Source organism: Canis lupus, chromosome 15, assembly GCF_011100685.1.
Source record: "Canis lupus familiaris isolate Mischka breed German Shepherd chromosome 15, alternate assembly UU_Cfam_GSD_1.0, whole genome shotgun sequence".
Lineage (NCBI taxonomy): Eukaryota > Metazoa > Chordata > Mammalia > Carnivora > Canidae > Canis > Canis lupus.
In genome coordinates, this window is record NC_049236.1 from 41,204,861 (window position 1) to 41,216,683 (window position 11,823).

General features: G+C 44.5%; 1 protein-coding gene and 1 long non-coding RNA gene across 5 annotated transcripts in view; one reads left to right on the forward strand and one right to left on the reverse strand.

Moving 5' to 3' along the window:
- Positions 1-3,595, reverse strand: part of WASHC3 (WASH complex subunit 3) — a 44,745-nt gene extending 41,150 nt beyond the window's left edge. For all 4 annotated transcript variants that reach the window (XM_038558856.1, XM_038558855.1, XM_038558854.1 and 1 more), the window contains exons 1-2: positions 3,439-3,595; positions 2,714-2,812 (exon numbers count right to left, since the gene is read on the reverse strand). In XM_038558856.1, coding sequence (XP_038414784.1) covers positions 2,714-2,812; positions 3,439-3,489 — 150 coding nt within the window. In that variant the 5' untranslated portion in view covers positions 3,490-3,595. The remainder of the gene's footprint in view (positions 1-2,713; positions 2,813-3,438) is intronic.
- On the forward strand, positions 3,204-8,689 carry LOC102151875. The gene is made up of 2 exons (XR_005370698.1): positions 3,204-4,437; positions 8,275-8,689. It is a non-coding gene; the product is annotated as an uncharacterized LOC102151875 (long non-coding RNA).
- Positions 8,690-11,823: the final 3,134 nt, after the last annotated feature.

The window sequence follows — 11,823 nt, forward strand, 5'->3', positions numbered from 1 at the left end:
AACCTTTCTTCTTACCCTGATTACAGTCATTAAAAGAGTTGCAAAGCACCCTGGTATCCAGAAAGTTTTTAAAAAGTGAAGTTCTACAGTTTTCTCTTTATTAGAGAATTCTAAAACCAGTATTATTGATGAAGAAAGAGCCCTAATCATTTGTTTCAAATTTACTTCCAGTTTGAGTTTAGCTGTGACTGAAGTTGTTACAGGTGGGTTTGGTTCAAATCAAATTATGTGAAAAACAACAAACAAAGGTTTCCTTCCCCCCCGCTTGTCACAGTTCACTTCCAATTCAAAAAATAACATCTGCGTTTCCTTTTTTACTGAGGGAGAAAATACATTTTGGCTCTTGTTTAAGGCTTTCACTAAACAAGGACTATAGGTCTAATAGGTGCTATCAACAAACAACCCATTTTGAAAAATCACATTGATCTTAACTCGAGGAAAAAAATGGCACTTGATGTTGAATACATACATTATATCCTCGGAATTTATCACATCAAAAAAGACATCACATCCATGAATATGGCATAGCAAAGAAGAGAATACAAATCTAAAAAAAACAAATTTTTAAATAGCTCACTGCAGTACCTAACCAGATCAGAAGGTGTAATGTAACAGAACAGTGAAACACTTCTATTTTTTCCAGTTATTAGATCAGAATTAGAACCCCAACTCTGTTACTTTCTATGTGAGTGTGGACACAAGTAATACTTGTCCACACAAGTAATAGTAGTGACTCCAGCTATAAATACTATGCACACAAATATATGTTGAATGAATGAATAAGGACTAAGCAAATGATTTAAATCTCTCTACATCTCAATTTCTGTGTTTCTAAAACACAGAAAATTGGACCTTTCTCAAAGGGCTGGGCTGTGATGATTGAATACATGTAGAACACTTAGTAAAATGCCTAGCACAGAATAAGCAGACAATAAATATTAGTGTCATCACACCAGTCAACAATTGACATAAATATCCAAACTGCTAAAATATGAATTTGCAAATAATGAGTTAGAGTCAACCCTAGACTACCATCCATAAGAAGAAGGTGGCAATAAACTACCTTCAAACTTCACGAGTTTTTGGTCAACAAACTTTTCTCTAGGGTTTAAGGAAGAGAAGAAGTAGGGACTAGTGAGACACTCAAAACAGTTGAGGGGAAGCTGAGAGAGAGAGAGACAGAAGGGGGTTAAAGAGTGAATCACGTGGTTTTGCTAATACGTAGGCAATAAATAAACAGGAGAGGATTAGTTATATTTGATCTAGTCTTTAGTAAATAGGATTCACTATCCAGGCAGTGAAAATTACTAAACACTAGGAAAGTAAGGGGCTGCCCCTGTCTCAGGGCAGTTTAACTGAGTTGCCTTCATAGGTGTGTTTGCTGGTTGTTGTTTTATTTTTTTAATCTGGTGATAAGGAGTATGGGGATGGAATATTTGCTCCTCTCTGCTAACAATCCTTGAACCCTCTCTCTCCACCCTGCCTATCCTGGTATAAAAAGTGAGGGACTAAATCCAGTAATCTTTGGTTTACTGCTCTGTGGTCAGTAGATTCTATATCCCATTTAGAGAGGCAGCAATATACGATAAAACTCATGGGAGCAAGCACCTAACTTCTGGGCCTGTTCGATAAAATACATGGAACAGAGTCCCTGACTCTATCAATTATCATATTTCACTTTTGTTTTAGTGAGAAGGCAGAAGAGATTTTGGCTAGAGATTGCTAATTTAGACAAAAATAACATATGCTATACATGTGAAAATAGTTTCCCTGTCTCCATGCAAATTTTTGCTAATAGGAATTCATCTAACAAAAACTACTTGCTAAAGCTATACCTTATAAATAAAACAGTGAACTAAATACTGTTTTTATTGACTCACCTGTGAATGATCTCATTTTATTCCTCCTTCTCCTTTCTTAAACCCAATTTAAACCCATGGTTCCATTTCTTTCCCATTCTCTTTTTTGGCTTTTGAAGAAAAAACAGGGGTCCCTGAACCTGGTACCTAATCCTTAACTGGTTATTTGCTAAAAGTATTTTTATTATTTTCATAATATTTGATATTTGATATCAAGGATATTTGATACTAAAGTTATGTTTTGAGGCTACTTCCCCAACCATCATTTGCATCAAGGAATGTTAAATAGTATTTTTAAAAAATATTTTACTTATTTATTCATTTAATAGAAAGAATGAGTGGAGGGGGAGGGGTAGAGGGAGAAGCAGACTCCCTGCTCAGGGAGCCAGGTGCCTGGATCCTGATCTAACCAAAGGCAGATGCGCTTAACCAAAGCAGCAGTGATTAATCACAGACTGAGCCACCCAGGTGCCCCGATAATTTTAATATAAACTGAAAATAATGTGTACTTAAAAATGTAAATCTTCAGGGAAAACAATGTAAATCTTTGGGGTAATAGAAACAAATTTCAAAGTAATGTTTTTGACTGTGAATTCCTTTTTGTTCTCTTTAGTCACAGACTTAGTAAACTATCTCTGAAGGCCTCCAGAAACTAATTCTGCAGAGGTGGGGTGCAAGACTGATGGTACAGAATGGAGCAGGATTTAAGTAAGGAAGGTTACCAGGACACCTGGACAGCGAGAGGTCCTGGTAAATGAACACATAGACTGCAATTCTTGTTTTACTCATTTGCCACCTTTCAAAGTGTAAGATGGTTCCTGAGCTACCCATTAAACCATTATCACCGGACCTACCTCCTCACAAACTGTAGAAAAGCGGTTGAGGAACTGTACAGTGTGCACCACAAACTGGTTTAGAAATGCCACCGTTCTTTTCTGTTGAATAGCTGGCACCTGTGTTATGTAAAGACAAACATGGTTTGTACAGGACAAAGTACACCATGCAAACCCACTGACATCTGCATCTATGCACACACACACACACACACACACACACTCCTTGCCATGTAATAATAACAGGCCTCTTTCCTATGCTATAGGAGTTACTCGAAGTACTAGAAATAGTCACGAACTTGTTTTCCTAAACTGTGGGAGTGTGGTGTCCGATGATGACAGAAGCTGCAAAGTTTAAGAGGGAGCTTTGGATTCACAAGTGCGAACTTTAGGAGGTAACGGCAGGACACACAGACACACGGAACACTTGGGGATCAAACAGAAGAGGTGAGGTGAGAGGTCGCGACCTGCCCCTGTAGCCGTCGCGTACCCCGTGCGTAGCGAGTCCGCACTCAGGAAGCGCCCCTGACTGACCCCGGGAAAGGCACCCCACCAGCTGGGACGGGTCAGGAAGGACCCTGCATCTTTACAGTGAACTGTGGGGCTTCCCCCCACCGAGGACGGGACCGGAGAGGCCGGGGGTCAGGACGGACGTGGACACGGAGAGATGGGGCGTCCCTGGGACCGAGCGTCCGGTGGCCATCCTCCTCCCAGGGCGCCTGAATGCAACGTGGCCTTTTACAAACCTTGGTCAGGTCTATGCCTGACCCCATGAGAGGAAGCCCGTCCTCATCCATGTTGTCAGCGGGTGGGGGACCAGAGGCTCGCCCACAAAGCCCTCCCAAACCCGGCCCGCCCAACCCGGCAACGATGTGCCAACACCTCCCCCTGGGCCCACCCCCCAGCGCCCTTCCCACCGGAAGGAAACACCTCCGCCCGCCAATCACGCGACCGCTCCCGGAGAGCCCGCCTCTTTGCACGGCATTCTGGGATTGGTAGTTCAAGTCTGGGCTGTGACGTCAGACGCAAGGCGCGGGGTAGGACCAGACCGCGGCTTTAGCTGTGGGATCTTAAGAAGGGGGCGGCGCGAGTGGGGTTACCCCTGCTTCCCTCCACCGTCGGGTAAATAGCTAAGTCGTTCGGTAATAAAAAGTATATACATTTAAGTATATACCTGGGAAGTGTCGGATGCTCGCCTCGGTCCTGTGGGGAATGCAGATACTGAGCCTGCTTGCCCTGAAGGGGTTTCTTTATGCCCCGAAGGAGGAGACAGAACTGGTTTCCTTAGGGCTTTAGAACGTGAGACACAAAGTCAGACGCTACAAGTGAGGCGTACACTAACGGAGGTGACAGCCGCTTCGATCGTCGGAAACGTACAACACACAGACCCCGAGACCGAACTTGGCATCAGGGATTTGAAGATGTTGGCTCCCATGTTAACCGTGCAGCTCCTCACCTGTAGGACCCAGGGCAGCCACCAACCAATCTTGGAGCCCTTTCTGTGCACCAACCAGGACACCCAGCACTGAAAAGATGCAGAAATAGTGGCTCACTTCAGAAAACTTCTAGTTGAGGGCAGACACACGGAGTCCAGAAGTGCTGCATCTAGACAGAGGTGCTAACAGCGCTGAGAAAGCTGTGCATCTGCACCCACGTGGGTGTGCGTGGCCCCGTACTTGTAGGTACACCGCAGATAACAGGTGCTCCTAAATCTGAGGAAACCGGAGAAGATAGCCTTTTAGCAGGTACTTGAGTGGAGTTGATGCAGACAGACAGTTGGGGGTGGACTTTTCTACAAAGGCACAGAGTCCTGGGGTGTGTATGGTATGTAGGGAAGACGTGAAGCTGCTTGATTCTGTTGGAGAAAAAAAAAAAAAATTTCCAGAAATGGAGAATGGTAAGAAAGGAGTCAGGAGAAGTAGAACAGCTCATTAAAGGCCTTTGGTGCCACATTTGATAGTAGACTCCAGGTTTCTCTGAGGTGTGATCCGTGGACCACCTGTATCAGCTATTTGGGAGCTGTCAGGACTTCTTAAAATGCATTCCAGGGACTAACCTTAGAAAAACAAGCACCTCTGGGGGTGAGCCTAGAAATCTGCATTTTATACCTCCCCCCCACACACACACACCTTTATTCTAAACGGAAATGTCACGACGTTTCTTCTGTAGGTGCTGGAGGCCGTTAACAATTCTGAGCAGGAGAGAGACATGATTCACTCTTTCATGACTTCCCTCTCACCTCTCTGGCCATTCGTCTTTCCTTTGTCAGTCCCTTGCCATTTTCCCAACCCCTGGAGTTTCCCACACTGATGTATCTAAGCGCCATCTCAGCCTGGAAGCCAGTGTGGCTGAAGCAGAGTGAGCAAGGTGGGGAACTGGAGGAGATAAAACTCGTGTGGGGACATATTATGGGGAGCCTCGTGGTCCACTGTAAGGGCTTTGGCTCTCCGGGGAAGGTGGGCAGGCGGGAAGACTTCAGGCAGAGGCCTGAGGGGACCCCTGGGGAGCTCTGAGCAGGGGAGTGGCAAGATCAGGACTGTGTTTGAGGACAGTCATTGTATTAGGCACAAGGTAATGAGGGGCGCTGGTGGCAGCCCCGGAGAAGCTGCCGAGCTGCACCGTCACCCTTTACTCCATCCTCTGCTGTGCTTAAGCATTCATCAAGCTGCGCACCTTCAGCTCCTGCTCTGCTCTTGAATCTGCCCGAAAGGCTCAGGTGACCTTCAGGCCGCATGTCACCTTCCGACGTGCTCTGCCTCCCGGGATCCTGCAGTGGCCTCTCTTGCCCCATCTGTGTACCTCCAGCCTCAGCACCTGCGGCCCGGTAGCTACTGTTTACACACCAGATGTGCTGGCCATCCCGGGATGTGGTTTAGCTCCTCGTTGCCCTCAGTGTACTGTGCTCACGAGGCCCGCGGCCTGGGCCTGGCTCTTGCTCACCTCTCCAACCTCGCTTCCCACTCTTCTTTCCTTTTAACTCCCTGCCCTGGAACATCTCTAAATTCTTGAAACTGGAAATTGCTGTGGGCCTTAAATGCACTGTGTCCCCTGCCTGTGGCCTGCCCCTTGTCCCCCCACCCCCCCCCCTGCCCCCGCCCCTGCCCCTGCCCCTGCTTACTTGTCTGCTGCCTCCTTTATCCTTGCTTCCCAGCACTTTGACTACAAGGTACTTGGATGTAATATTTTTTGTGTTCATCCTTCTTGAAGTTTGCTGGGCTTCTCAGATCTGTGGTTTGATGTTCTAAGTCAAAATTTTGGAAGGTTTTTTTAGCCATTAATTTAAAAAAAAAAAAGATTTTTTTTGTCATGTTTCTTTTTTCTGGGACTCCAAGATACATGTATGTTAGATTGCTTAGTACTGTCCACAGTTCATTGATGCTCTGCTTTTTTTTTTTCCTCCCCAGAATAGGTAATTCTTATCAACCTATCTTCAAGCTCACTGAAACTTTGTTTTCTAGGGTTCAATTTATTATGAAACTACTCATCCAATAAATTTTGATTCTAGATTCTTCAGTTCTAAAATGTCCATTTTTAGGAGTTTCTGTTTTTCTCCTAAAATTCCTTGCAACGGGCAGCCCCGGTGGCTCAGCGGTTTAGCACCACCTTCAGCTGGGGGTGTGATCCTGGAGACCCAGAATCAAGTCCCATGTCGGGCTTCCTGCATGGAGCCTGCTTCTCCCTCTGCCTGCGTCTCTGCCTCTCTCTCTCTCTCTCTATCTCTCTGTGCCTCTCATGAATAAATAAATAAAATATTAAAAAAATTAAATTTCTTGCACCTATCTCCCATCTTTCCCTGTGTGTCTATGTATACACACACACATATATATATATATACATATATATATATATATATTTTTTTTTTTTTTTTGAGAGAGAGAGAGAGAGGAGGGAGGGGTAGAGGGAGAGGGGGAGGAAATCTCAACCAGGTTTCATGCCCAGCACAGAGCCCCATGCCTGGCTTGATCTCACAATCCTAAGATCATGACCTGAGCTGAAATCAGAGTCAGATGCTTAACCAACTGAGGCGCCCCTCCCTGTATATTTTTAAAAACAAATTTATAATTGTTACTTTCAACTTTTTAAAAAGATTTTATTTATTTATTCATGAGACACACACACACACAGACAGAGACACAGGCAGAGAGAGAAGCAGGCTCCCTGTGGGAAGCCTGATGTGGGACTCGATCCTGGGACCCCAGGATCACAACCTGAGCCAAAAGCAGACGCTCAACCCCTGAGCCACCCAGGCACCCCTGTTACTTTCAAATTCTTATCTAATGGTTCCAGTATCTGGTTCACCTATATGTCTGCTTCTTTTAGGTTTGACTATGGGTTCTTTTTCCTCTGTTTTGGGATGTCACATATTTTTAATTTTTATTCTGGACCTTCTGAGAAAAAAAAAAAAAGGAACAGTGGAAATTAAGTGAAGAACTGAGCCTTCAGATACTTCACACATTGAGTTGAACTGGTGCTGGGCTCTAGTTTTAATCAGACTGCATTCCCTTGCAGTTAGCCCAACTCCTGACCTCCTGTGAAGAGTGGAACTCTTTGATCTTGTCAGTGTCTGAGTTGGAGGGGAATGGTCTATGGTGTCAGAACATTTTGGTTCACCTTTGTGTTCAACTTCAGCAAGGCCTAGGACCCTAAACCTATGAGAATGTGCAAGACTTTTAGTGTTCTTTTTACTTACCAGACGTATTTCCTTCTACTGCTGCTATCTTAACAATCTTAGGGAGTGGGATGGAGGCCCAAGTGAATTTTTTTTGGAGGGGTTGGGGTCCTTCCAGGCCCAAGTCTGTCCCACCAGCTTATACTGTTGGCAAAAAATCTCAGCTGGCTTCTTCTTGACTCTGCAGAGTCCCTCAGAGTGTCACAGGCTTGTTCCTCCCCTACCCGTAGCTAGGCCAGACCTCCCTGAGCAGGGTAATGTGACAGCTCTCTACACACTTCCATCCCCCTAGACCCAGACTTCTCTGTAGAATTTAGTTCACTAAGGTCTTATTCCACCCACTGCTTTCTAACAACCCATGGAAAAATATGATTTTTATTTTATCTGGTCACTTTTTATTAGCACAGATGTGACAGGCTTTCTCACATCGTTCCATCTCCTAAATGGTAGCAGAAGCTTTATCATCCTCTCCCAGGAGAAGCGTTCCCTGATCCACCAATGCTGGACTCAGTGTACCTCTGAATATATACTTGCACAGTGTCTTCTGTGTTATGTTATCGTGGCACATTCTAGACTCACTTGTTTGCCTGAATGCCCTACTAGACCGTTGATTCAGGGCAGGGGTTGTGACCTAAAGAAAATCTTTAAGTATCTGTCAAGTGATTCTTGGGCCTAATGCCCCTGTGCTTCCACCTTACTTGATCTTCCATGGATCTTTGATTTAGGCCAGCACCCTAATTCTGTGTAAACCCATTGAACCAGCTTACCTTGAGCAGAGGAGAACCAACCCCGACCGTGCCTTCCTGGTTACATGGGTTATATGTAAGCAGCAGGCAAGGACAGCTATCGTCTAGAATCACAGAGACATGAGCCTGCTCTCAGTTGCCCAATTGACAATTTTTTTTTTTTTCAGAGCAGTTTGCTTTCTTAAAACAAAACACCAAAGGCTGGATGTGATTTCTGGTTAACAGAAAGAAGAGTGGCAGCTTTTCTCTGCCTCCCGGGATCCCTGGCGAATACTGTTCATGAGTCACCTGTGGCTCCTGACAGCAGTGCCCTTCACAGCTTAGTGACTGGATTGCTGGATTGCCAGGGCGACCAGAAACAACCGGTGGCTACAAGTCCCAGCCAGCTAGTGGGAATCTTCTGCCGCGTACCCCTTCCTCCGGGTTTCCAGCAGAGATGGATTACATTCCATGTGCTGTGGTGCATTTTGGAGGCAAAACAAGTAGATTGGAATCAATACTGGTTCCAAAGGGCAGAGACTAAATGTAACACCCACATGTATCTATTCAATAAAAAAACCTTGAGGATGTTTCGACAGTGAACTTTGTTATCATAGCAGATTGCTAGAAAATAATTTAATTTTATCGTAAGTTCTTAGGTAGGCAAAACCATGAGAACAGGGTGCCAGTTTTTCTTCTGCATCTCTTCCTGCTTGGTTCAGGATGAGCAGTTAGAGGGGTGCAGTGTTCCTTTGGATGAGCGGGAAAATGAAGTCCAATGTCCCCTATTCCCCACTCTACTCCCAACACTTATGTATCTTACAGATTGTGAACTGGGACTTGGTTAAGCGAATTGGGTTGTAGGCTTATATCCTCTACGTGGGACGCTGGATTGCCTCTGGAAAGCTACCTTAAGAGGGGTCCCCGTCCCCAGGAAGACAGCTTATAGCCTGGTGAGGATCCTGCTTCCTTTGATGAGTCTTTTTTTTTTTTTTTATTTATGATAGTCACAGAGAGAGAGAGAGAGAGGCAGAGAAACAGGCAGAGGGAGAAGCAGGCTCCATGCACTGGGATCCTGATGTGGGATTCGATCCCGGGTCTCCAGGATCGCGCCCTGGGCCAAAGGCAGGCGCCAAACCGCTGCGCCACCCAGGGATCCCTCCTTTGATGAGTCTTGGAGGGGGGTGCTCTCACCAGTGGTTTGTACCCACCGGTTTTAATTTATGGGAGTAACTAAGTGATGACAGAGTGATGCTACATTTCCCCAGAGAAGGGCACAGCACGCCACGTGGCCATAGCGGAAACAGCGGAGCTGGGGAAGGAGGCAGAGAGGCAGGAGCTGGATGAAGGCAGAGGCCAGAGTCTTTACTGGTGTGTCAGTGGGAAAGGCAGGGCAGGGGAAGCAGTTTGAAGTCTTCCGCTGAGCTCCGAGACATCTGTGCTGTCCCTCACTGTGTGTACCCGGCTCTGGGTAGGTACAGGACGGGAATACTGCTGGGCATACGAGTTAGATGAGGAGGTTGTTGGGGCTAACGGGCTCCAGATTGCTTGGTTTGTGTATGAAACAATGTACTTCCAAGGCAGTTAGTTTACTCTTCTTAGGAATTAGCTAGTTACGGGAGATTGGTGTCTCTCAGGGTCTGCAAGGCCACAAATGCCAGAGCTGCAAGAATACAGGAAAAAAAAATGTGTATTATACATTAATATAATTGGTCCTGTGATGAATGGCTGCTAAAAAGATAAATACAGAATCTAAGAAAACAGAACACTCACCTTTCAGTATGTGGATTTTAGGTAATAGTTTCAGCAAGTCACCTCACTTCTGAGTCTAGAGTCTCATTCAATTTCTGAAGAAGTGATCAGAGGGGAAGGAGCCTTGCTGAAACTATTACCCCCTGGCTCTGCAAGCCACGGGAGGGTATTTGGACAGGGGTGTGTGTAATTACTACCCCTCCACACTCTCACACCTCCTGCTCAGCAACCCCTGAAGCACTTCACCCCCCTTCAGAGGAACTGATGCTCCAAGAATTCCAAGTGTCTTAACTTTCCTACTTTTGAAGAGGAAGCCACTCCTCTTCCTTCAATCTTTACAACACTCTTGCTTTCATTACTCATTAATTCCTAGCACATGCTACTGTTATCTTTTTCGTGACCATGTGACATCGCCAACCTCTGCAATTTCGTTGAGATCAGAGGCCAGTTTCCCTTTCCTTACACTGCCTTGTGTAATCTAAGAGCTATGCATGTTGGTTAACATTTGCTGTTTAAGAGTTTATTATAAAAAATAAAATATTTATCAGAAAACAAAGCAAACAGCATAAGAGGGAAAAATGTTACCCAGTCTTTTTAGATGTAACTGTTAACAATTTCTATATTGTCAAGGTATCTTACTTTGAATTCACCGAGTCAGTTTTTCCCTTATCGGTGGGGGTATAAATTAGTAGGCCTCAATCATGAGTCTTTGCTTAGCTTTGTACACCTTTTATAGCACTCTGTTCTCTTCATAGAATAACCCTCTCCATTTATTTAAAAAAAAAAAAAAAAAGCAGGGGATGATGCCACTATCAGCTGCTTCTAATTAACCTCCTCTGGCTCTTTTAGTAAATGACTCAGCACCTGGACTTCTTAAAGCGGTCAGGTTATTTTGAATCATAACCACATAAAATCACTTAACACTACTCTGGAAGTTCAACATCAACATTTCTTCCTGTAGCCTTGTTTCTAGAGTCCAAAATGACCATGTTAGAACCTTTGCTATTATCCTTTAAAAAATGACTGGGCCAGAAGGTATGAGCCAGTCAGTCTAGGAAAGTAAGTGATTCACAATATTTTCCAGTATAATAAGCCCTTTTTAATAGAAAAAAATTTTGAGGAACCCCAGATAATTGTGGCTGGATATTTAGTATTCACTGAGTGAATATATACATATTGTTGAAGATTTAAAATAGGAATATTAAATGGAAATGGGTGAACTATATTGGGAAATCCATCTTAAAATCTCAAATATTCATTCAAAATAGTAGTTTGCTTCCCTTTATTTTCCAGGTTAGGTTCTATTAGTTTTCCTATAATATGCCCTACATTAGAAAGTCTTTTATATACCTTGTAGACTGGAATTGTTATTCTGGCTTTCATTTGAACTCCAGGGCCAAACCTGGAGGTCACATATCAAGATGATGGACACAACACCTTGATACATCTGAGACCTTCTTTTTTTTTTTTTTTCATCTGAGACCTTCTTAACTCTCTCAAGATTTCTGAATGAGGGTAGCCCCGGTGGCTCAGTGATTTAGCGCCACCTTCAGCCCAGGGTGTGATCCTGGAGACCCGGGATCAAGTCCCACGTCAGGCTCTCTTCATGGAGCCTGCTTCTCCTTCTGCCTGTGTCTCGGCCTCTTTCTCTTTGTGTCTCTCATGAATAAATAAATAAAACCTTTAAAAAAAAATTTCTGAATGAGGTCCTCAAAGACACTTGTTGGAGAGAAGCGTTCACTGGCAGGCTCATTCCTCCTACGGCCTGTGCACGGTATTTGGGGGGGAGGAAGAGACCATTGGCAAAACACATGAAATCAACATCTGCTAGAATTGTGTGGGAAAGTTTGATTTTTGGGGCAGTTTATATCATCTCAAGACCCCAAGAAGTCATGGCTTCCAAGGTAAAAGAGGATTTTGGTAGTGGTGATTATGAATACAATATTGAGAAACCCTTGCAATAATTCCATACTCTTCCATTTGCC